This window comes from Hippocampus zosterae, chromosome 12 (assembly GCF_025434085.1).
Source record: "Hippocampus zosterae strain Florida chromosome 12, ASM2543408v3, whole genome shotgun sequence".
NCBI classification, from domain to species: domain Eukaryota; kingdom Metazoa; phylum Chordata; class Actinopteri; order Syngnathiformes; family Syngnathidae; genus Hippocampus; species Hippocampus zosterae.
Window position 1 is genome coordinate 4371535 of NC_067462.1, and position 25187 is coordinate 4396721.

General features: G+C 41.9%; 1 protein-coding gene across 1 annotated transcript in view; it reads right to left on the reverse strand.

Annotated features, from left to right (window-relative positions):
- Positions 1-5682: 5682 nt before the first annotated feature.
- The window catches only part of LOC127611191 (potassium voltage-gated channel subfamily H member 7-like), a 31940-nt gene continuing 12435 nt past the window's right edge, over positions 5683-25187 (reverse strand). Inside the window, exons 4-15 of the mRNA XM_052081546.1 lie at positions 22530-22967; positions 21929-22143; positions 18646-19071; positions 15886-16285; positions 15583-15782; positions 14360-14612; positions 12479-12684; positions 12027-12114; positions 11761-11934; positions 10430-10586; positions 7968-8148; positions 5683-7741 (exon numbers count right to left, since the gene is read on the reverse strand). Coding sequence (XP_051937506.1) covers positions 7469-7741; positions 7968-8148; positions 10430-10586; positions 11761-11934; positions 12027-12114; positions 12479-12684; positions 14360-14612; positions 15583-15782; positions 15886-16285; positions 18646-19071; positions 21929-22143; positions 22530-22967 — 3011 coding nt within the window. The 3' untranslated portion in view covers positions 5683-7468. The remainder of the gene's footprint in view (positions 7742-7967; positions 8149-10429; positions 10587-11760; positions 11935-12026; positions 12115-12478; positions 12685-14359; positions 14613-15582; positions 15783-15885; positions 16286-18645; positions 19072-21928; positions 22144-22529; positions 22968-25187) is intronic.

Here is a 25187-nt window from a genome sequence, read left to right on the forward strand (position 1 = left end):
ATGGTCGTTTTTTTTTTTGGCTAAAAACGCCTTACTATAGATGGTCGTTTTTTTTCGGCTAAAAACGCCTTACTATACATGGTCGTTTTTTTTCGGCTAAAAACGCCTTACTATACATGGTCGTTTTTTTCGTCTAAAACGCCTTACTATACATGGTCGTTTTTCTCGTCAAAAAACGCCTTACTATAGATGGTCTTTTTTTCGTCTAAAACGCCTTACTATACATGGTCGTTTTTTCCGGCTAAAAACGCCTTACTATAGATGGTCATTTTTTTCGTCTAAAACGCCTTACTATACATGGTCGTTTTTTTCCGGCTAAAAACACCTTACTATAGATGGTCGTTTTTTTTCGGCTAAAAACGCCTTACTATACATGGTCGTTTTTCTCGTCAAAAAACGCCTTAATATACATGATCGTTTTTTTTCGTCTAAAACGCCTTACTATACATGGTCGTTTTTCTCGTCAAAAAACGCCTTACTATAGATGGTCGTTTTTTTCGTCTAAAACGCCTTACTATACATGGTCGTTTTTTCGGCTAAAAACGCCTTACTATAGATGGTTGTTTTTTTCGTCTAAAACGCCTTGCTATACATGGTCGTTTTTTCCCGGCTAAAAACGCCTTACTATACATGGTCGTTTTTTTTGTCTAAAAACGCCTTACTATACATGGTCGTTTTTTTTGTCTAAAAACGCCTTACTATACATGGTCGTTTTTTTCCGGCTAAAAACGCCTTACTATACATGGTCGTTTTTTTCGTCTAAAACGCCTTACTATACATGGTCGTTTTTTTCCGGCTAAAACGCCTTACTATTCATGGTCGTTTTTTTCGGCTAAAAACGCCTTACTATACATGGTCGTTTTTTTTCCGGCTAAAAACGCCTTACTATACATGGTCGTTTTTCTCGTCAAAAAACGTCTTACTATACATGGTCATTTTTTTTCGTCTAAAACGCCTTACTATACATGGTCGTTTTTCTCGTCAAAAAACGCCTTACTATAGATGGTCTTTTTTTCGTCTAAAACGCCTTACTATACATGGTCGTTTTTTTCCGGCTAAAAACGCCTTACTATACATGGTCGTTTTTCTCGTCAAAAAACGCCTTAATATACATGATCGTTTTTTTTCGTCTAAAACGCCTTACTATACATGGTCGTTTTTCTCGTCAAAAAACGCCTTACTATAGATGGTCGTTTTTTTCGTCTAAAACGCCTTACTATACATGGTCGTTTTTTCGGCTAAAAACGCCTTACTATACATGGTCGTTTTTCTCGTCAAAAAACGCCTTAATATACATGATCGTTTTTTTTCGTCTAAAACGCCTTACTATACATGGTCGTTTTTCTCGTCAAAAAACGCCTTACTATAGATGGTCGTTTTTTTCGTCTAAAACGCCTTACTATACATGGTCGTTTTTTCGGCTAAAAACGCCTTACTATAGATGGTTGTTTTTTTCGTCTAAAACGCCTTACTATACATGGTCGTTTTTTTCCGGCTAAAAACGCCTTACTATACATGGTCGTTTTTTTTGTCTAAAAACGCCTTACTATACATGGTCGTTTTTTTCCGGCTAAAAACGCCTTACTATACATGGTCGTTTTTTTCGTCTAAAACGCCTTACTATACATGGTCGTTTTTTTCCGGCTAAAACGCCTTATTATTCATGGTCGTTTTTTTCGGCTAAAAACGCCTTACTATACATGGTCGTTTTTTTTTGGCTAAAAACGCCTTACTATAGATGGTCGTTTTTTTTCGGCTAAAAACGCCTTACTATACATGGTCGTTTTTTTTCGGCTAAAAACGCCTTACTATACATGGTCGTTTTTTTCGTCTAAAACGCCTTACTATACATGGTCGTTTTTCTCGTCAAAAAACGCCTTACTATACATGGTCGTTTTTCTCGTCAAAAAACGCCTTAATATACATGATCGTTTTTTCCGGCTAAAAACGCCTTACTATAGATGGTCATTTTTTTCGTCTAAAACGCCTTACTATACATGGTCGTTTTTTCCGGCTAAAAACGCCTTACTATAGATGGTCATTTTTTTCGTCTAAAACGCCTTACTATACATGGTCGTTTTTTTCCGGCTAAAAACGCCTTACTATACATGGTCGTTTTTCTCGTCAAAAAACGCCTTAATATACATGATCGTTTTTTTTCGTCTAAAACGCCTTACTATACATGGTCGTTTTTCTCGTCAAAAAACGCCTTACTATAGATGGTCGTTTTTTTCGTCTAAAACGCCTTACTATACATGGTCGTTTTTTCGGCTAAAAACGCCTTACTATACATGGTCGTTTTTCTCGTCAAAAAACGCCTTAATATACATGATCGTTTTTTTTCGTCTAAAACGCCTTACTATACATGGTCGTTTTTCTCGTCAAAAAACGCCTTACTATAGATGGTCGTTTTTTTCGTCTAAAACGCCTTACTATACATGGTCGTTTTTTTCGGCTAAAAACGCCTTACTATACATGGTCGTTTTTTTCGGCTAAAAACGCCTTACTATAGATGGTCGTTTTTTTCGTCTAAAACGCCTTACTATACATGGTCGTTTTTTCGGCTAAAAACGCCTTACTATAGATGGTTGTTTTTTTTCGTCTAAAACGCCTTACTATACATGGTCGTTTTTCTCGTCAAAAAACGCCTTACTATAGATGGTTGTTTTTTTCGTCTAAAACGCCTTACTATACATGGTCGTTTTTTCGGCTAAAAACGCCTTACTATTCATGGTCGTTTTTTTTCGGCTAAAAACGCCTTACTATACATGGTCGTTTTTTTTTCGGCTAAAAACGCCTTACTATACATGGTCGTTTTTCTCGTCAAAAAACGTCTTACTATACATGGTCATTTTTTTTCGGCTAAAAACGCCTTACTATACATGGTCGTTTTTCTCGTCAAAAAACGTCTTACTATACATGGTCATTTTTTTTCGTCTAAAACGCCTTACTATACATGGTCGTTTTTCTCGTCAAAAAACGCCTTACTATAGATGGTCTTTTTTTCGTCTAAAACGCCTTACTATACATGGTCGTTTTTTTCCGGCTAAAAACGCCTTACTATACATGGTCGTTTTTCTCGTCAAAAAACGCCTTAATATACATGATCGTTTTTTTTCGTCTAAAACGCCTTACTATACATGGTCGTTTTTCTCGTCAAAAAACGCCTTACTATAGATGGTCTTTTTTTCCGTCTAAAACGCCTTACTATACATGGTCGTTTTTTTCCGGCTAAAAACGCCTTACTATACATGGTCGTTTTTCTCGTCAAAAAACGCCTTAATATACATGATCGTTTTTTTTCGTCTAAAACGCCTTACTATACATGGTCGTTTTTCTCGTCAAAAAACGCCTTACTATAGATGGTCGTTTTTTTCGTCTAAAACGCCTTACTATACATGGTCGTTTTTTCGGCTAAAAACGCCTTACTATACATGGTCGTTTTTCTCGTCAAAAAACGCCTTAATATACATGATCGTTTTTTTTCGTCTAAAACGCCTTACTATACATGGTCGTTTTTCTCGTCAAAAAACGCCTTACTATAGATGGTCGTTTTTTTCGTCTAAAACGCCTTACTATACATGGTCGTTTTTTCGGCTAAAAACGCCTTACTATAGATGGTTGTTTTTTTCGTCTAAAACGCCTTACTATACATGGTCGTTTTTTTCCGGCTAAAAACGCCTTACTATACATGGTCGTTTTTTTTGTCTAAAAACGCCTTACTATACATGGTCGTTTTTTTCCGGCTAAAACGCCTTATTATTCATGGTCGTTTTTTTCGGCTAAAAACGCCTTACTATACATGGTCGTTTTTTTTTTTTGGCTAAAAACGCCTTACTATAGATGGTCGTTTTTTTTCGGCTAAAAACGCCTTACTATACATGGTCGTTTTTTTTCGGCTAAAAACGCCTTACTATACATGGTCGTTTTTTTCGTCTAAAACGCCTTACTATACATGGTCGTTTTTCTCGTCAAAAAACGCCTTACTATAGATGGTCTTTTTTTCGTCTAAAACGCCTTACTATACATGGTCGTTTTTTCCGGCTAAAAACGCCTTACTATAGATGGTCATTTTTTTCGTCTAAAACGCCTTACTATACATGGTCGTTTTTTTCCGGCTAAAAACACCTTACTATAGATGGTCGTTTTTTTTCGGCTAAAAACGCCTTACTATACATGGTCGTTTTTCTCGTCAAAAAACGCCTTAATATACATGATCGTTTTTTTTCGTCTAAAACGCCTTACTATACATGGTCGTTTTTCTCGTCAAAAAACGCCTTACTATAGATGGTTGTTTTTTTCGTCTAAAACGCCTTACTATACATGGTCGTTTTTTTCCGGCTAAAAACGCCTTACTATAGATGGTCGTTTTTTTTCGGCTAAAAACGCCTTACTATACATGGTCGTTTTTCTCGTCAAAAAACGCCTTAATATACATGATCGTTTTTTTTCGTCTAAAACGCCTTACTATACATGGTCGTTTTTCTCGTCAAAAAACGGCTTACTATAGATGGTCGTTTTTTTCGTCTAAAACGCCTTACTATACATGGTCGTTTTTTCCGGCTAAAAACGCCTTACTATAGATGGTTGTTTTTTTCGTCTAAAACGCCTTACTATACATGGTCGTTTTTTTCCGGCTAAAAACGCCTTACTATACATGGTCGTTTTTTTTCGGCTAAAAACGCCTTACTATACATGGTCGTTTTTCTCGTCAAAAAACGCCTTACTATAGATGGTCGTTTTTCTCATCAAAAAACGCCTTACTATACATGATCGTTTTTTTTCGGCTAAAAACGCCTTTCTATACATGGTCGTTTTTCTCGTCAAAAAACACCTTACTATACATGGTCGTTTTTTTCGGCTAAAAACGCCTTACTATACATGGTCGTTTTTTCCGGCTAAAAACGCCTTACTATAGATGGTCGTTTTTTTCGTCTAAAACGCCTTACTATACATGGTCGTTTTTTTCCGGCTAAAAACGCCTTACTATAGATGGTCGTTTTTTTTCGGCTAAAAACGCCTTACTATAGATGGTCGTTTTTCTCGTCAAAAAACGCCTTACTATACATGATCGTTTTTTTTCATCTAAAACGCCTTACTATACATGGTCGTATTTCTCGTCAAAAAACGCCTTACTATAGATGGTCGTTTTTTTTCGTCTAAAACGCCTTACTATACATGGTCGTTTTTTCCGGCTAAAAACGCCTTACTATAGATGGTCGTTTTTTTCGTCTAAAACGCCTTACTATACATGGTCGTTTTTCTCGTCAAAAAACGCCTTAATATACATGGTCGTTTTTTTCGTCTAAAACGCCTTACTATACATGGTCGTTTTTTTCGGCTAAAAACGCCTTACTATACATGGTCGTTTTTTTCGGCTAAAAACGCCTTACTATAGATGGTCGTTTTTTTCCGGCTAAAAACGCCTTACTATACATGGTCGTTTTTCTCGTCAAAAAACGCCTTACTATACATGATCGTTTTTTTTCGTCTAAAACGCCTTACTATACATGGTCGTTTTTTTGGGCCTAAAAACGCCTTACTATACATGGTCGTTTTTTTTCAGCTAAAAACTGTATTTTTTTTCGGTTAAAAACCTCTTATCATGATATTGTATCATTGTTGAGATATCATTGTTGCTCCCATGTCAGATAAACATAAAAAAAGTAATTCTTTCCACTGTTTTAAGTGTCTCCTTTTATTGCAGATCCCAGTTTCAAAACAAACATTTACTACTTTTCAAAATAAGATTAGCAGTAAAAAAAATAGATTTTTTTTCAAATATCTGGCAATATGATGAATTTCATTTTTTCAGTTTCTAGCAATATTTCAACGTACAACGTCACCAAAATTGTGCTAGGAAATGAAACAACTTGATCCGTCAAGAAGAGTCTGACATAGCATTTGTATTTACGGAAGAGGCACAAAACCCTCTGTCGGGGATGTTTATGTGCAAACACTAACTTTTCTACGTGGTAAAAGAGACACGTATGCTGACATCGTTATAATATGTGCTACTTTGGGCTAGCAAGTGGTGCAAAAACAATGACTATACAGATAAAAAAAAACATGCTTTTGTTGACAAATGATAGTGTGATGTACAGTAGGTGCACACCACTGACCAAAGTAATAATGCACATTGTATAAAGAGGATTATTACAGTATTCTGGATACTGTAAACTGCAGTGCAATTGTCCAGAACCCCTGAGTCACACTTCAGAGAAGACAGGCATACAGCCAAGGATACACAAACAGTTGTCATACCTCAGTGTAAATGCTGTATTACACCCCCCCCCAAAAAAAAAATAAAAAACTCGGACAGGCTCAAACATGTTGACCTATTAATTCTGTTTAAGCGTCATCCAAATAAATCTGAACAAAAATGAAAAAGAATTTCTTTGTGACTTGTAGGCCAGCATGCAAAGATATGAGGAACAAATGAATAAATAAAATAAAAAATCTAGAATCCTGTACCTGCAGGATAGTTGGATTTGATTAGCTCATCGTGTAGTCACTAAAAAGTGAGAGTTCACTTGGAAATGGTAGCAAAAAAATAAAGCACCACATTATGATTGAGCGGGAGGCAGAAGCATAAGTTCCACTGAACAGGTTTTTGTGATTGAAGGAAATGAGATCAAGATAGATCATTTCAAAACTTTTTTTTCACCAAAGGGGAGCTTTTTTGCTGAAACTTTCAGAAGCTCAACACTATTTTTCTAATTGTATGGTACAGGGTATAAGTGACCGATTACTGGTGGAAAAAGTTTTGAAATGATTTCTTTCTTTGTCACAAAAACCTGGCATTTGAACAGGGGGTGTACCAAATTCCATTTCTCAAGAGAATGACAGAAATTTGCTCATTTTTATCCCCATTTCAAACCGGTTAAGCCATTATATATTCATAACATTCGTCTACAGAAAGAAAGCGTGCCCCCCCACCCCCTCCACGAAACACAACTTTCAGCGCGTTCTCTTTTGTAGAAAATCCTGCTAAAAATCTCATGATAACAGCTTGGAGGCGACTGCTGGGGAATACGGTATGTCATCTTGATGATCATGTTTATCTTACAAGCTTTTCATTTGATCAAGCCAAACTATGTATTTATTATTTTTCTACCATTGTGGTTAAAATGAGCATATTTCTACTATTTTGTTTCTATGTATACCCCAGACATAGATTTTGCATATAACAGAATGGCTGTTGGTAGTCTATCGTGGCCTTGGTGGTGGTTTGCGCTCTCCAAGTGCATTTATATTGGAAATACGGATATGGATGCCAGCGGTACCGCAATACCGCAAAGGACGGCAGAGGAAAAAAAAAAAAACAAGACGTTAAATATACTACCGAGCAACTGCAAATCAAGAATATATATTTGTCTGTTGCAGCATGCTGAGAAAGAGTGACTACGACTGCGTGTAATTATTACAGCATTACGACCCAGAGGTGAGAAGACAAATGCTGAAAGGTTTATGGCCTCGGTAGCTCTGGGTCAGAGTCGGGTCTGTGGAGTCCGGTGGCGTTGAGGGTGCAGTCGGAAGGGGGTGAAGACGAGGTTGATGTTGAAATCAGGATCAATGTTGACTGTTGATCCCGGGTAATCTCTTGTTGCTGTTGCGGTTCCGCTTGTCTTTGTAAAAGCAACGTTGAAAGGTTGTCCTCGACCGGCACCTTCAAGGTGGCCAAGCTCGGCACTGAGTCTTTGGATTCCCGAAAGACCCTCTTGAATTTGTGGTTGGGACCCTGGGTGGGAAATGCGGAGCGTAGAGGTTAAAAAAAATGGTGACTAAAATATGTCCTACAGGGTTGCTACTGGGCTTCTCCACACTGTGACAACGAGGCACTCTAAAGCCCAAAGTCCCGGTCCACAAAAGTGAGAGATTTTTTTTTTAATGCCTGCTTTTTCTTCCACCTTTCTCTGTGTGACATGCGTGCTTTAAACCTTTTGACTTTGACAGTCTTCACTTACTTGACTTTGCGTATGGCTGAAAAAATGGCTCCCTGTCAAGGCAGCGGGCTGAATCTTCACGGCAGATCCGTGATACTCTGGACTGGCCGTCACAGTGCTGTAAGCCGGAGGACCCAACGCGGGTTGCCTCTGCAGCAGCTGCAGGATGGTCTGAATGTCGGACGTGAGCTGAGACTCCAACCTGAAAAACAGATTGGGTAACGCTGTGAACTGCGAAACTAAACTAGCTAGATTAGCTTGACGCTGGTCAAATACTAATCAAACTTCATATTAAATTGACAAGACAATAAAGTGACAGACACCAGTGACAACGCCTTGAAAGTCTACCATTAAAAAAAAGCAAGCACGATTTAACCATAGACACAGACTATTAAATCATAACGTAGACTTCAATTTGGGTCACTTTTTCTCTTTGTGAGTGTCGGCCATATTTGATGTGGCAAGGCCCCCGTAAATTAACCCACGTCACCTTGACTGAGATTCAAAAAGCGACAAAGGTTTTAGGTTTATTCAACCAGTAACACATGTCAAACAAATGTTTCAAACTGCTTTCCATAGACTCTCAATAATATTAAATTGTAACATCCACCATCATACACAATCTCGATTGTGAGCACAGCGTTGTCGCTTCAGTTCGTTTTCTGACCACTAGAGGGGGCTTTTGATCCATGATAGCGGACAAAGGGCTTGTGTTATGGACAAACAACTTAAAAGGATGATTTTAACCAAGGGTGATAATTAGCTTATGTATGGGAGGTGTGAATCTATTGTTTACTGCGAACAAGCACACTATTTCCATGAATGTATCTATGACTACATTCAATCAGTACTTCTTACTGAACACCTCCAGCCAACAATGACCCCCTTTTATTACAGAGTGTATTTGCTCAATCATGTGCACGGCACAATATCAAAAGGTACACTTGATGCTCATCCAGCCATCTCACACTAGGCGAAAACCTGGCATTGATTCTATTGCAGGGTATTACATGACTTATTTGTGCGAAAATAAGATGAGCCAGACACATGGTGCTGATGCTGGTGTCATTCCCCAGCCCAAAATAACACCTGCTGTTCATTTTATGTGTCACTCGCTGGCTTGCCTGCTGGCTGCAGTTGTGTTGGTAAAACTTTGCCTCTTCTGAAACTGATATCACAACTACATCTGCTCACGCATGAATATATGAGATTGTCGGTACAAACAAAGCTGTTGTACCAATTCATTATCGGGTTTTCAATATGTTACGGTTCTTTCGTCCTTAAATCCCACCTACAGTATATTTAGTTCAACAATATCTCTTGCCAGGTTGATTCCCCCCCCCCCCCCCCCCTCCATCTTCTATATTTGTCCAGGCAAAATGAGATAAATCCTGGCAGGGATCTTGGTGTAAGCGCAGCGTACTTTGCTTTGTGTGGGAGGAGCCCCCCCCCCACCCCACCCCTCATTTTTTGGTGTGTGAAAGCACGCACTAATCATTAGCATCTACATAAAGTAGATGAGCGGTTGGACTGGGCTATAAATAAAAATAAGAATCAGTCGCCTTCCGCAAAACTTTCAAGATTCTGTGGCCGTTTGCCATCTGCTTCATTTTGAGTTTTCCTCAAACTTCGACAGCATTTACGGCCAATTAAATGTGCTTTAAGGTGCTCAAGCAGAATATTGCACTTATGGGGTAAATAAAAAAATAAAAATATTACATCAGAGGTTCTCACATTTTTTTACCGCCCGAAAATTAAACAAAAATAATCTCTCCAAGGACCAAGATCATGACCAACAAGTGTAGTGAGTGTTCTGAGCCGAAGCAGTCATGAAGAACGAGACAGGGAAACATACGTTAAATATTATTATGGGTCACTTTAACTTGATGCAGAGTTTGAACAAATACAGGGAAATAAAAAGACCCTCCCCCAAGCCTTTCGACATAATAACCATTAAGACATTCCCCCCCCCCCCCTGCTCTTGATATTCTTGTTGTTCAAGTTCGTTGACAGCGCGCTGTGGTCTGCTAAGTGCAGTGTGAAAAAGGACTTAACAACACTTAATTCTCAGCACCATTGTTATTTTTAATTTTGGGAACATTTCATCTGAAATATTCACGACTAGTTTCACAAAAAGGATATGAAACAAGCGAGACGAACTGGAATTCAATTTTCATACAGCGCCGCTGGCCCGAAATGGCAGATTTATGTGATGACCGAGCACAATCATATCAGAGCTTTTAACCGGCCCAAAGTTGAGGATTAGGATTGTTGTTTTGGGCCTCCAGTCCCATATGTACAGTAGGTATGCACTTTTTAAAATTATACGACGATCTAATCAATAATTTATTGTAAACACACACACACAAATGCTGGTTTGTATAAGGGACCCAGGTTCTGGGTTCTGAAAAATCCAACTAATTTTGGATTCTTTTTTTTGACAATTCGACTTCCCCCCAACGACAACAAGAAGAAAACGCTACCTGTTTAAATGCTCTTGGAGCTGATTCAAGCGCTGTTCCACCTCTCCGTAGGTGAGCTCGCTGGCCGAATTATCGTCTCCTCGCAGCTCCTGGAAATGCGCTGACTCATCCAGGTAGTCCGTAGGCTTCTTGCACACCCATTTATCACAGCACAGATCTGCGGAGAGCGCAAAAGCAACATGCATCCTTTACGCACTCGCCGTGAAAAAAAAAAAGGAAAAAAAAGCCAACAACAGAAAAAAAATGTTGCTTGTTAAAATAGGACTGTCATTAATCTCAAAAGGATTGCTGAGTGTCGGGCCTTTGTTGTAATTCATCAGGCCTTTGTCCCGGCGGAATTACTCGAGCGCTGTTTTCAAGTGGCAAACGAAGGCCGTTGTTATCGCAGCTGGACACCTTGCTACCATTACGTTTGTAGAAAAAAATAAAAATACAAATGATGGCCGCTTGTATGCTTTGCGTATCCGTGGATGCAGCGTGTGCAGGTGGCTTTGTAGCGGCGCGATGAGCCGCAAAGATACGAGGAGGAAGCCTGTTCTGTCATGTTTCCCTTTTCTCACAATCGACGCGGCGCTTTGTCTTCACGCGGCTTCAGCATCCAGCGAACAAGTCAAAGGAACAATAGAAAGAAGCCGTATCCGGGGAACAACACTATCTTGTCATGGAAGTCCAAGTCACATCGTTGGGGTCAATACGTAGGAAATATTTGGCACTATCTTGTCGGAACTGTCCAACATTGTGCACATGTGGTAGAGAGTGCACATTTAAAGAAAAAAATCGGTCATTATTTTAGAATTTGAGGACCGGATTTTCCCGCACTATAAGGCGCTCGTTCAATTTTCTCAAAAAAAGAATCCGATGCACCTTACATGTGGATCAATATTCTGATTTCTCGGACGTAGTACTTGAAGTGTTCTGTCAAGCCCTTTGTTAAAGCTGCAGCGGTTTTGAAAGCGTGATATAAATCAAGCTGCATTGTATCGTATTTCCCTTCAGCGTAGCTCCATCTAGTGGATGCATAACGCAACAGCAGCCACTCTTGTAGCTTCTATTCTTTGCGCCTTATAATGCGGCGCGCCCTCGATATGAAAACATTCGTTGCCGGTGCACCTTATACTCCCAAGTGCCTTATGGTGCTGAAAATACGGTACAATAATCCGAACTCACCGTCATCTATGCCTCTTAGGGTGGATTGATTACTTTACGGATGAAAAAGACAGCAACATTGTTGACAATTTGTCTTCCTGTTGGATATATGCCGTGGCTCCCACAAGTTGAGGTACCAAACAACCACTCCTATTTCAAGAAAGAGTACCGGTAATTCCAAATACCTTGAAAAGATGGACTTCTCCTCAAGCCGTCTGTGACCTCGTTGTGTCCGAGAAGATTAGAGTCGAGAACAGGGCTGCTGGGTGTCGAAGGACCCCGGACTTGGGAACATCTCTTGAGGCACAGGTTTGACTCCCTCCCCCTTTCCAGTTCGGTACTGACTTCGTTGTTTTCCACTGGGGAACGGAAAACACCGATGGTTGGTCCTCTACGCATGATCGGGAGATGTTGTTGTTGCCGCGTATAGATTATTTTATCAAAGACTTACCTTTGGGTGGCTCGGGTGTGAAGGAAATCCTTCTTTTGATGCTCCTGGTGCCCTCGCCATCCGAATCGCAGCCCTCGGGACTGGGAGGCTGCAATAATATAAATATATTATCGTGCACGTTAAGAGCTATAAAAGGGCGGATGTCATTTGTTTCCGAGAGGTGAAGACATATTGGGTGATATTTGCGGGGGGGTGGGGGGAATAAATAAAGCAAAAGCGGCTGTAGCTAGCAAACACGGTATATAGCATTGTTTCATCGCACAGATGGGATTTGAAATTTTCCTCACGCTTTAATTGAACAAGAATATTTTACATGTTGAAAATCCGCAAAATAATTCAGTCGACGGATTAAAAAAACTGCGCGAGATCGCTGAGAACGGCGGACGCTAACCAAAGCTGTCGTCGCTGTATTAGCAACACGCGCGGCCGCCATTTGCGTGATCCTTTTATACCTTTGCGGACTCATCTCTGAGATTGAAGGTCAGCTCCAGGTTGGCAAAGAAGTAGTCAGCAAACTCTGGGTACATGTCCAACACCTCCAAAAGGTCCTCCCGTTGGATGGTGCTCATGTCGCAGTAACTCAGAGCCCGCACGTCAGCGTTGGACTTTCCCGGTTTGGCAAATAGATGAATCATTTCACCAAAGATGTCATTTTTCCCTGGTTTTTGATAACCATGCACACACACAAACACACACACACACACAGACCAAATATCAATACGCGAGCTCTCTTTTTACATTTGCCTCTAGTTTAAGGACTTGTTGTCCAAATTGGTCCGACAACAGGTGAAGGTCTTAGCTGAAAACATCCGATAAATATGTCAAACTAAGTTGTGGAGACACAGCGGTAAACCTTCAGTTTTCCCGATTATTCTCCATTGCGAGACTAATAAGACTTTTCTTATTATTATTTTTTTCTCCGACTCTGTAATCTTGAGCGCCTTTCAGTGGTTAACCATAGCAACTGCGCTCTGCACTTAGCTCCCAAGCTACGCCAATCCCTCGAAAATGCATCTTCTCGTCAGATAATTTGTTGGCCGCTTTAGAACGCCTCGTTGTTGACTGCACGCATGTATCGACCCGGGCCGGAGTTTGCACGCGTTTGTCGGAGCGTCCCGAGTTCCACTTAAGCTTCATTGAAGAATTAAAATTGTCCAGAGGTGTGAATTTTTTTTTATTATTATTATCGATGCGCCCTGCGATTTCCAAAGTCAGCTTGGTTGAAGCTGCAGCTCGCTGGTGACCCTATAGAAAGGACAAGCGCTATAGAAAATGAGATGGATGGGAAGCTCCGCTGCAGTGCAATGAAGCACAAGAAATACGGATTAAGGACTTTTTTAGACCTTTCTATTGAGTTAGTTCAAAATGATTTCTGGGGCCGATGCGTGAATGAGCATGGAAAGCCATTTAATGGTACTATTTATGCAATGGCGCTGAAGTTGACCTACCGTATATCAGTAGCAAATGAACCGCTTGGGGGATGGAGGGGGGGGGGGTCGGTAGTTGAAGATGTTATTATACGCCTGCGCCGTGGGCACAATGTGCAGCCTTTAGCTCCTTCGCTTGCAGGTGAGCCTCGTCGCTCATGTGTGGCATTGTGCTAAAAACGCAGGCCCCCACCCGACCCACAAGAAGTGGAGCAAAGCCGTGCTGATCAAGCTTCGCACTGTACGCCGTCGTGAAAGTCCACGGATCAATTGGATCAGTGACATTTTCGGCGGCGGGGGTGTTCGTAATCGGTCCGTGCGATTCAGCAGCCCGAGTTTAAGCCTCATTGTGTCGGCTTCGGCTTCGGAGCGCATTCATCTCGTTGAAAAGGCATTGTTGGAACGTATGCCTTTCCTATCGCAGTGGCAAATATTACAAAGTCAGCCCAGAGGAAAATTGTTCACATCATATCGATACCTTTCGACAAGAATACCCCCCACCCCCCAATTTTGCGGCTGTCAAGGCTCAGCGGACAGTTGCGCGTGCTCTTTTAACAAGCTTTTATGGCTCCACTTAATAGAAATGCCAGCGCCTCGTTCTCGGCACGGAATGCCGCCATTGGCCAGAGGGCAGAAGTGGTGAGGGCGCCGTCCTGTCAAAAATGTGTTGACGCGAGCCATTTGAAAAGCAGCAATTACTCCGCAAAACCGCTCATTTTTTGATCCGTCGAAAATTCAACCTGAACACTTTTCCGCTTGAGAATGTCATTGGACGCCTGCTTTCTGCAATTTCTGCAACTCAACCCCCAAATGTTCTTTACCATAATATTTTCCGTGCATTCACACAATTTGGGATTTTCTTGAAGACAATCACGTCAGTACGGTTGAACAAGTGATGCAATTTACCCAAGATGGCGACCACGATGTCATCTTTCAGGATCTCGATCGAGCCGCGGGACAGGAAGTAGAGGGCGGTGAGAACGTCGCCGCTGTGGACCAGAGTGTCTCCGGGAGGCGCGTGCGTGGTCTTGAAGTGCATCGCCAAGGCCCTCAGGCAGCCTTTGGTGGCTCCTTGGAAGACTTTGCAGTTGTGAAGTAGATTATTATTGAGATGAAGACAGATATCTGCCTGCAGGCACTCTGGAAAACCTTTGAGTACCTATGGGAGGGTGGGGGGTGGGGGGTAGAGTCAATGAGTGCCCGAGTCAAATCAACCAAAAGCCTGCAGGAAATGCTTTTTAAACTTTAAGTGAGAAGAATTTTGTGTAGCCAATATGGTGCAGAATGTCACCTCCAGTACGTCTTCACATGGATGGATAACATGATATACGTTTTATATATATTACATATATAATATGTAATTGTAGGCTCTATAGGAGCAAATGTCCGCGGCCCTCGTGAGGATAAGCAGATTGGAAAATGGACGGATGGGTGGGTGGGAGGAGCAAATGTGTTCATTCACAACGCGTCGTCGCCCTTCACATGAATCAAAGTAGCTTTGTTTCAAAAAGCTTTGTCACCCTTCTCAAAATGATTCCTCAATGAACCTAACATGACATTTTGGGAGTATGGGAGGGAGCCACAACAACACTCAAAAGAAAAACCCACGCTAGCTCCCTGCTAGCTGCCGGAATATATCCCGGGCAGGTTTCGGCGCTAGCTGCCAGATAGCACGCAAGCTAGCAGCCTCACACCCGGTGATCTCCTTCATTGTGTCAGATAACGACGAAAGGCACTCAAATTTTTATCGCATCAAAATCAGGGCGACTGCGCTTAGGACTTTTGAGTGTTTGAAAGAAAAAAAAAAAAAGCTCACGTTTTCTGCATTTCGTTTCAATCCAATCCAAATATTCAGCATTAAAACTGTTTTGGTTAAAACTGCTCGTTTCTATACCACAGCGATGGGGCTTTTGAGGAGGGGGGGGGGGGGGGGGTGTTGATTGCAAACCGCGCCGCTTGGCCGTCGAACGAGACGAGATAATAAAATGTCATACGCACCTCCTGCTCTCACCAGAGGAAAGACAACGAAAAGCAGACAAAAAAGAGAGAGAGAGTAAAAAAAAAAAGACTTGGCCTTTAAGATTCATGCGCGAAATGTTGACCAATCGCTCGGCGTGCTGGTTATCTACCGTGTTCATGTCGATGCCGTTGGTGTAGGCCCAGGAATGCTGGAAATATTCCTCCAGCCGCTGCCTCAGCGGGTTGGGGATCTGATGAAAACGGATGAACTCTTTGACCCGTAACATTTGCGCGTGGTAGCGTGCCGTACCCGAGTACAACCTCTGGATGATGGCGGAGACGTTCCCAAAGATGCTGGCGTACATAAGCGCTGGAAGACACACAAGAGTCGTTTGAGCGGCACGTGCAAACGACAAATCTCGATCTCCGGGGGGCGCTCCGGTTCGACGATGCCGACGAGCGTTTGCACTCACATCCGATCAGCATGACGCAAATGGAAAAGATCTTCTCCGAGTTTGTGTTTGGGGAAACGTTGCCAAATCCCACGCTGGTTAGACTGCTGAAGGTGAAGTAAAGCGCCGTCACGTACTTGTCCTTGATGGAGGGACCGGAGTTGGGATCGCTGTAGTTGTATTTCTTGCCGATGGACACTCCCAGGTTGTCCAGCCAGCCAATCTTGTGCTCCAAGTACGGCTTTTCCACGTTGCCGATGGCGTACCAAATGCAGGCCAGCCAGTGGGCGATGAGGGCAAAGATGCACATTAACAGCATCAAGACGGCGGCGCCGTACTCCGAGTAGCGGTCCAGCTTCCGGGCCACTCGTACCAGACGGAGCAGCCTCGCCGTCTTCAGCAGGCCGATCAGAGTGGTCGTCTGAACACAGGTTCGGGGGTTGGGGTGAGTTGAACGGAATAAAAGCGGGGATGAACATTTTAGGAACCCAAATGTAGGTTTCCGAACAGGGTGCAGTATGCATGTTTTGGGAAACTGGCCACATAGTTTGCAAACAAAAATAAAAATAAATAATAATAATAAAATTCAGGGCGGCCCGGTAGTCCAGTGGTTAGCACGTTGGCTTCACAGTGCAGAGGTACCGGGTTCGATTCCAGCTCCGGCCTCCCTGTGTGGAGTTTGCATGTTCTCTGCGTGGGTTTTCTCCGGGTGCTCCGGTTTCCTCCCACATTCCAAAAACATGCGTGGCAGGCTGATTGGACGCTCCAAATTGTCCCTAGGTGTGAGTGTGAGAGCGAATGGTTGTTCGTTTCTGTGTGCCCTGCGATTGGCTGGCAACCGATTCAGGGTGTCCTCCGCCTACTGTCCGAAAACGGCCGGGATAGGCTCCAGCACCCCCCGCCACCCTAGTGAGGATCAAGCGGCTCGGAAGATGAATGAATAAATGAATAAAATTCAGGATATGAAGTTGTGTTGATTAATATACAAATATGTGCATAGACGGCACATGCAGGATGGCAGTAAATGCAATCCGCGAGGTCTCTCGACATCACGCACGGTTATCAACTGCTCATTCTGTCAGTAATGAGGCCCACCGCTTGTGTTGCAACACCGGCGAAGCTCCGGTCACACACAAATGAATGCCACAATTGGTGACAAATGGCGTCGGCTGTGTTCACGCCATTAACGGCGCACACTGCCTTTTTTGTTAAAAAAAACTACGCCAGCTTGTGCATATCTGCGGAATAACAAAAATGTGACTGAACACTCCTCTTTACAGACTTACTCCCTGCTGCTGACGATAAAGAAAACGTCATGTAGCCAATATATTGCGAGGGAAGCATGTACAGTATGTAAAGAGTTGCTTTTCTAATCATGTCACAAGGTTCCCTGATGTGCTGACTACTGAACAGCCATTCCCCAAGAGGGACAATAAACAAGCGAAATGAGGCGCCGGCACAGTACCTCTGCGTGCCCAAATCTATTCATTTTGCCGCACTTAAACGAGCTGACTTTTGTTGTGCAAACTGCTGCATTGAGTCGGACCGCGCGGCAAGCATTACAGAATATTTCTATAGTCATTATGCAGTATTACAACAAATATACCGTGTGGAATAATTCCAAGACATGCAGCGAGGGCGTTTGTGGCTCGGCGAAACAAATTTAGACTGAGGTTATTTTCCACTTTCCGAACCACAATCCGCATACTGTAACGAATATCCACCGCTGTGGATTTTAGTCAGAATTTGTGCGTCGTGGGAATGACGGCTGTCCATTTTGAAGTTGAACGCACGAGCCATGACAGATGTAACTGGAGTTCATTCACGTTTCTCTGCACAAGGATTATGTAATGTGGTTGCTGAGGGGCTTCTCACTTCACAGGGGGAGGAAAAACAAACAGATTCATTCGGCTGTTTTCAATAACGGACCATCTCGGATGACTGGAAAAATTCGAAAAAAAAAATATTTTCAGGACTGGAATCAAATAAAAACGATATTGCAATATAACACAATCCTTTTTTTCTTTGTATTTTACACTCAACATATATTTAAAAAATGAAAAGTAATATTCATGCTTTTTTTTTTAAATGGAAAAAAAAAGGTCTCGGGAGAATAAACTGAAGCTTAACCCTGCATCCAAACCCCATCATATAATCTGCATCCAAAGACCAACGATTCGGTCGCTCGCCATCACCGCGCGCTGCGTACTTTCAAGACGGACACCCTGCTTTCTTTCGGCGGCTAAGTAAAACATTGCCATTGAGATTGAAGGAGACTCGCTGACTCAGCAGAAGCGGTGTTATGGTTTATAATCAGGAGCTTTTCTGGCGTAATGGAGTGCGCCTACAAAGCACGATCAAGCGCTGAAGCCGATCCGGAGCTATCAAACGAGCCGGCCAAGCCTGGCGGCCGGCCTACCAATGACTGTCTAACATCTGCATGTAAGCCGTGCGCACGGCGCTGTTGCCCCCCGCCCTCGTCACATAAATGCATCAATGATTGCCATTTGGTAAGCCATTAATCCTTGTAAATGGATTCGAGAATGAGGACCATTCAAAAAAAAAAAAAAAAAAAAAAAAACGCCATGCAATTTAAAGTAATCCTTCCATAGCTGAGACAGAGAGACACAGGCTTTAAGTAGTGGCCCCGGCTTCCCAAGTCTGGAGTCAATAAAGAGATGGCTGTGCGGAGCTGACTGAGCCTCTATGCCGTAATACCCGACTCCCTTAGGAAAAAGGTTTAAAAAAAAAGAGAGATAGAGAGAGAGAGAGATGACAAACCTCATCTGATCCTGAGCCGAAGATAAGCAGGTCAAAGGGAATGGCCGCCACCATGTCTATTAGGAACCAGCCTTTAAAGTAATGGATGGCTATCTTGGCCGCGTGGCTGACCACCTCCTCGTTCTGGTTGACGTACGTGGTCCTGAAGTTGATGAGGATGTCGATGATGAACATGATGTCCACGATGAGGTCCACCACATTCAGGGGGCTGCAGGAGTAGCCGCATTCACGCCTCCTCTGCTCCTCCTGGTCGTTGAGGAGGAAGGCGGCCGAGTAAGGCGTGAGGATGGCCGTGTAGATGACCAGCAGCAAGATCAGCCAGTCCCACACCGCTTTGAACGGGCTGTAATGTAGGATGGTGAACTTGTCGATGCGGTTCGTCTGCAGCTTGTACTCTGGGAGAACGTCGGCTCCCAACGACAAGACCTGGAGGAGACCAAAAAAAAATAAAATAAAGTGTTGTGAAGCAGATTTCTTTCTTTTAACATCTATTTATTTTTAGATGAGCAGCAAAAAAACTACCCCCACTTCGATAAGTGAAGTCCGCATAATACAAACACCCGATTTCAATTCCTCCCTATGCATCTGTAGGCGTAAAATGCAGGATGATAGAGGACGCAGTCATTTAATAATTCTTTTTGGAAACTTTTCAGCAAAAATGAGGCTGCGCTCACAACACCTCGCGTTTTCTCTTCTTCTTGACAATTTATCACACTTTCATCCCATTACACTAGAATATTTAATATTTGAAGTGAATTGCAAAAGTACAACTTATGCACGTAATACGACGCTGAAATGTGACTTAATTCGCTAGAAAAATAGGACTTAATTTTAAAAATGGCTGCTACATTTTTGGCGTAATAATATGCCTGTTCTAAAAAAAAAATAAAATAAAACCTAACAAAAAAAAACAAAAAACAAAATGAATGTCCTGACTTTATTTAATCATGCAGGGAATTCAGATTTCAGACGATACATCACAATCATCAAAGCTTTTAATTGGCTTATTAGATGAATTACTTTTGTTTTTACTTGTCCCATCTGCATTTTTCTTCACTGACACGACATAACAATTTATGATCAATTATTTTGTGAATCATGGTCTCCTGTTTGAGAAATGCTGACAAAAAGGTAGTTGTGGTGTGTAATCCCAATTAATTCAAAAGCCAAATTGCACACTCCGGTAAGTCTTCGCCTTAATTGCCCTCCCCGCAGAGGCTCTGAGAAATAGATCAATGGCGGCAACGCCAACGTGAGCGATGAAACCTTCGGTGCAGTCGTCGTCCACATTCGCAACAATAATGGGCCAATTCGGAAATGACGACATAATTGACCCGACCTTGGGTCAAAGTAACCCCGTCTGCTGAAAATCAACAGCTACCCAGTGAGTGGGTTCGCAAAACAGCCCGGCATTTTTGTAGTGTGCGTAACTTTCGGATGGGCATGAATAGACTTACGAAAAGACTTAAGCAAACATTTGTTTGAATTTCCCCGTTCGAGTACATTCTGACTGGATCGTAAATTATTCAGTTTCCTGAGTCATCCCACGCTTTTGGCCTAATAAGCCGTGGATGACAAAAACTCTCCTGTGCCATGAAAAAAAAAGAAAAAAAGTGAAGCTTTGGGCAGCAGTGGGGTCTTTCTAGTCGCTGCACATTCCCCCATGTTGAAGCCATTAATTATACAAGCGATTCAAGAGGAAGACTCGGCGCTCACGTCTCGGTGGCGTCTCCTCACGCTCAGCTAAGGTCAACAGAGTTGTTGAAATATGAACGCTTTGCCCCGCTAACATTGGCCGCACCGTGCCGGATGACGTCCGTGCCGGATTCCTTTCAAGTGCTCTTCTTTCTATACTGAACCCTGGGGGGACTTATGACACCGGTCAATGACAAAATGTCATCAGAAATGTCATCACACTTTCGAAGTAACTTTGCTCTTTTGTTTTTACGTTGATAGCTGATACTTCAGGAAAAAAATCCACCTATTGTACCCTGAATGCATCGTTACAAAAATATATTACGATATTACATCTAAATATTCTTATTATTATTATTACTATTATTATGATACCGAAAAGTCTCTCTGGTACCCCAAAACTCTCATGTTACAAATAACTCTCACACTGACCTAAAACCTCTCACTCATCTTGAAAAAAAAAAACCGTCTCACACTCACCCCCCCTAAAAAAACTGTCAAAACACTAAATTTCTCAATCACTAAAAAATGTTGGTGCACACCCAAAATCATTTTTCAAAACCTCCAAAACTCTCAAAGAACTCCCAACCAACAAAAAAAACTATGACACTCACCAAAAAAGTTTTAAAAACCCAGAATTTATCACTGACTAAAAAAAATCACGCACACACTTGAAAAACCTAACAAAAAAATTCCAGCTCTCTCAAAAGGAACTCTCAAACAGTAACACAAAATCACTCCCCCCACACCCCCCCAAAAAAACTCCCAAGCAACAAAAAATAAACTCAAACTTTCTCACTCACTAAAAAACACACACAGACCCTCAAAACTCTCTCACACTACTAAAGTATTCAACACTGTCAAAAAACGTATCCAAAAAACTCGGACTCACCAAAAACCATCTTAGACTTACAAACCAAACAAAAACGTTTTCTGCGTAGAAAGTTGAGTGTGAGAATTTTTGGGGGTTTATTTATTTTTTTTAATTGATCGCTGAGTCCTAACTTACAGTTTTGCTTGGGGATCAAACACCTATTTCACTCTATAAAATACAACAAAACAATTTGCTACTGTCATATTGAACGTTTTTAAAAAAATACATTTTTCTATAATCAATGAACAAGCAGAATAACCAGAGATAGAATTTTTTTGTCCATTTATCTTGTCCTCTGTGTCTTCATGCTGTAGATGTCTTTTAAGTTTAAATGCCAGCTAGCTGTCTGTAAGCCTGAGCTTACAGCTCGCAAGTCACAATTTTATGACATTGGACTTTATTAACCCCAGGTAAAAAACTAAACTGAGATGAGAATGAGAGTTTAAAGAGGAAGGGGGGGGGGTTCAACACATTATTATTATTCCTGTGCTTTCCAGGAACGACCCCTCTCTCTCTTTCTGAATGTCAGAGCTCCGTCGCTGGGGCCTTGGCAGCTTCCCAAGCCGACAAACAAAGCGCCGCTGAGCCAGAGGCCCTGACTTGTGAATTACCATGGAAGAGCTTTTTCAAGAAAAGATCACTCGAGGTGGGGGGAGGGGGGGGGGGGGGGCTCGATGCCTGGCCGTCAAAAATAATGCCTCATGAACGGCTCACCTGTGTCACTTTTTCTGTGACGTTGTGCGTCCTGTCTTTGACCTTTGGCGCGATGATGGTTTTCTCCGATGTCGGAGGAGAGTGAGTCTTCTTGTCGTTCCCTTCGGAGAAGGTGAGCGCGATCAGGGGGATCTTGTTGATGGTGCTGTACTTGTTGATGTTGGAATCCGACGTGGAGCCAAGCAGGCTGGACTTCACGTGGTTAAATGCACCTGCTGATCAAAAAAAAAGAAAAACCCTCCTGTTATGTTGTGGGTCAGATTGACCCAACATGAACGTTTTCAATTAGTGACTTCTTCTAGGCTTCTTGCATTAAATGAAACAATTTCAAGATATTGAAAACATTTATTTCAGAAAAATAAATCCCTCGGGTCATTTTGACCCGTTTTTACTGCTAGGCTTTTAATTTCTTTTCTTCCTTTGAAAAACAAGTTGACAAATTTAATTAGCATTTTGTTTGATAAAACACAGAGCCTCTTGCACATTACAAGAAGGTTGAATTATCATTATATGTTAATGCACGGACAGATGTCGACATTGTGTATTTGAACGGTCACATATTATTTTTGTGCACGTAAATGGGCAGACATTGCACGCATACCTTCATTTGTATGCCGGTCCCTGAAAATGCTTTTGGAACTGGAACTGTAGCCTTCAATCTCATGGACAGAGGACGCCCGCCTCATGCTTGTGACGCTTCCTCTTGGGAAGGTATTGGACAAGGAAGTCGAGGACTGGTGCACCTCCGTCTGGTAAATCTTCTCCCACAGCAGTTTGGGGGACGAATGGTCGAGTGGTTCAGGGGCCACGCTGGCCTGGGATGAGTGGTGGCTTGAGCTGATGAGGGCGTGGGTGTCGTTGGCCTCGATGGGACTGCACATGCTCTTGGTGGGCGAGGGGAAACTCTGCAGGGCTACCGAGTCCTCATTGTCTTTGGGCGAGTCCACCATCACGGCGTCTGGGTCCTCTTGTGGAAGCGATTGCTTGTTGGTATTCATCAGGCTCAAGGCAGCCTGGCGGAAGCGGAAAAATCGACCCCCTAAAAAATGGGCGGGAATTTACAGAAAGTGTTAAGTCACAGGGCTGACTGTATTTTAATGGAGGGGAGTGAAACAAAAATCCATTTGTCATTTATTTTATCATGCTAATTGAAGTCTGATTTTGCAGGCCGTTCAAAGTTAAACTTTTGACTCATTAACAATAGAATAGTTGGAGATGAAAGTGAACCCTTGTGAGCCGCTTCTCTCCCAGCATCCTCCTTACATACATAAATAATAACTTTCCATCTGTTTCCATACCCTAAACACGCTCATGTCAGCACCCCTAAAAGCGTCTAACAAAGCTCGGAAACTCCTGGAGAGAGGCTTATAGATTTTCCACTCGTCTGTGCTGCAGGAGATGAACCACCTGCAGGGACCCGCATGGCTACTTTGGATCCCTTAATGTTGGGGTTTTTGAAGGAACAATATAAAATCCTTCCTTAGGTTGGATTTGGATATTGAGCTTCATCTGCAGCTTTCCGCTTCTTATTGTTTTTTGGCACATAAGAAAACAGCCGTGACAGAGAAATAGAAGTGGGCAGTCATTTTGTTGTTGTAATGGCAAATCGTGGCAATTTGGATATCACAGTATCGGCGTTGTCGTTACATCCTCAATGAGAATATTAGAAAAAGATGGATGGCATTTGAACAGAATTTCAACTCTCCTACAAACACAGCACAACATTTCCTGACATAGTGGCTGTAGTAGTTATAGAAATGAACACACAACACAATGGACAGAACACAATGCTAATGTCTCGAATAAACCTTCACACCAGAAAATACAATTGTCAACATTGTAGTAATTTTGCGGAGCTTGGAAATGTTAGCGCGTTTCTAAGTCATAAATATTTGGAATAGAACAATAGCTAGCTAGCTAACCATATAATAATCTGGCTTTCTAACTCTAGCTAGCACAGCGCTACAGCTCAAAAGCTAGCTAGGTCATGCTAATCTCTCTCTTTCTTTCTTTCTTTCTTTCTTTCTTTCTTTCTTTCTTTCTTTCTTTCTTTCTTTCTTTCTTTCTTTCTTTCTTTCTTTCTTTCTTTCTTTCTTTCTTTCTTTCTTTCTTTCTTCCTCTCGTTGTCTCATTCTCTCTCTCCATCTCTCCATCCAGTAGACTAACTCACATGACTATGTCGGTGCTATCGTGTAGGTCTGCCACCGAATTTCAATGGCCTCGGCAGTTAACGCTTATGTCTGTCAGCATAAAACATTTTCTGATTGAATATTAATGAGCAATTAATTGACCAAGCGTCGAAATAATATTTGCCCTTACTCTGCCATTTGGCCATGGGTAGCAAAACGGAGCTTTACGATGTAGAAGAGTATGCCCCGCCAATATTCACTTTGGACGCCAATCTAATATTTAATTCTGGTTTTATACTTTTCCACATTCCTATCATTAATGCTGTATGCTGCAGTTAAAAACAGTATGGAAACCCCCCCCCCAATTGTAACGTTAGTGAACAACATTAATATGCAACTCCTAAGAGACCTTCAGTGTATGCTAAACACGTCATATTGCATCATAAGCTGTTCCATCATCAACCCGCAGATCCCCTTTGCCGAAGTGCGCTCACAAGCAATCAAATGTTATTAGTCATGTTAGCTTTGCGTGCACACACACACGCACGCACGCACGGGCGCACGGGTGTATTTACATTCACAAGGCACAGCACAAACTGAATGCCAGCGCAGTTCATGCTGAATGAAGAGGATGGCTGAGATTGAGTCAGAGAGATGTTGAAGGAAAGGAAGCTCATTGATATTTCTATGTTCTGACATTTATCCAAACAAAAATAAATGGAAATAAATGAGGGCTATAGAAGCTCTCAAAAGACATACAGGGTACAGATGGTATCATTATAAAAAAACAAGATTTGACTCCATAACCAGAGCTCGGCTATAGAAGCAGAGCATTTCCTCCCCTGTGTGCACACTTTGCATTTTTTTCTTCTATACAACAACATTCACAAACTGGATAAATAATGGAATGGGTTTTGTGAATAACGGATGTGGGATCATTAAAAGAAGTACTATTATGCTGTATATTTTTAGGGGCAAGAAAAAGCAGTAGCATTTTAATGATGTTTTTTTTTTTTTATTAAAAAATCATTTGAATATAACATCCATTATGCTTATGAGGGAATAATGTTTTTAAATGTTGTCCAAAGGGACAAAATAAGAAATAATTAGATCATTTCACAGCGGAACCG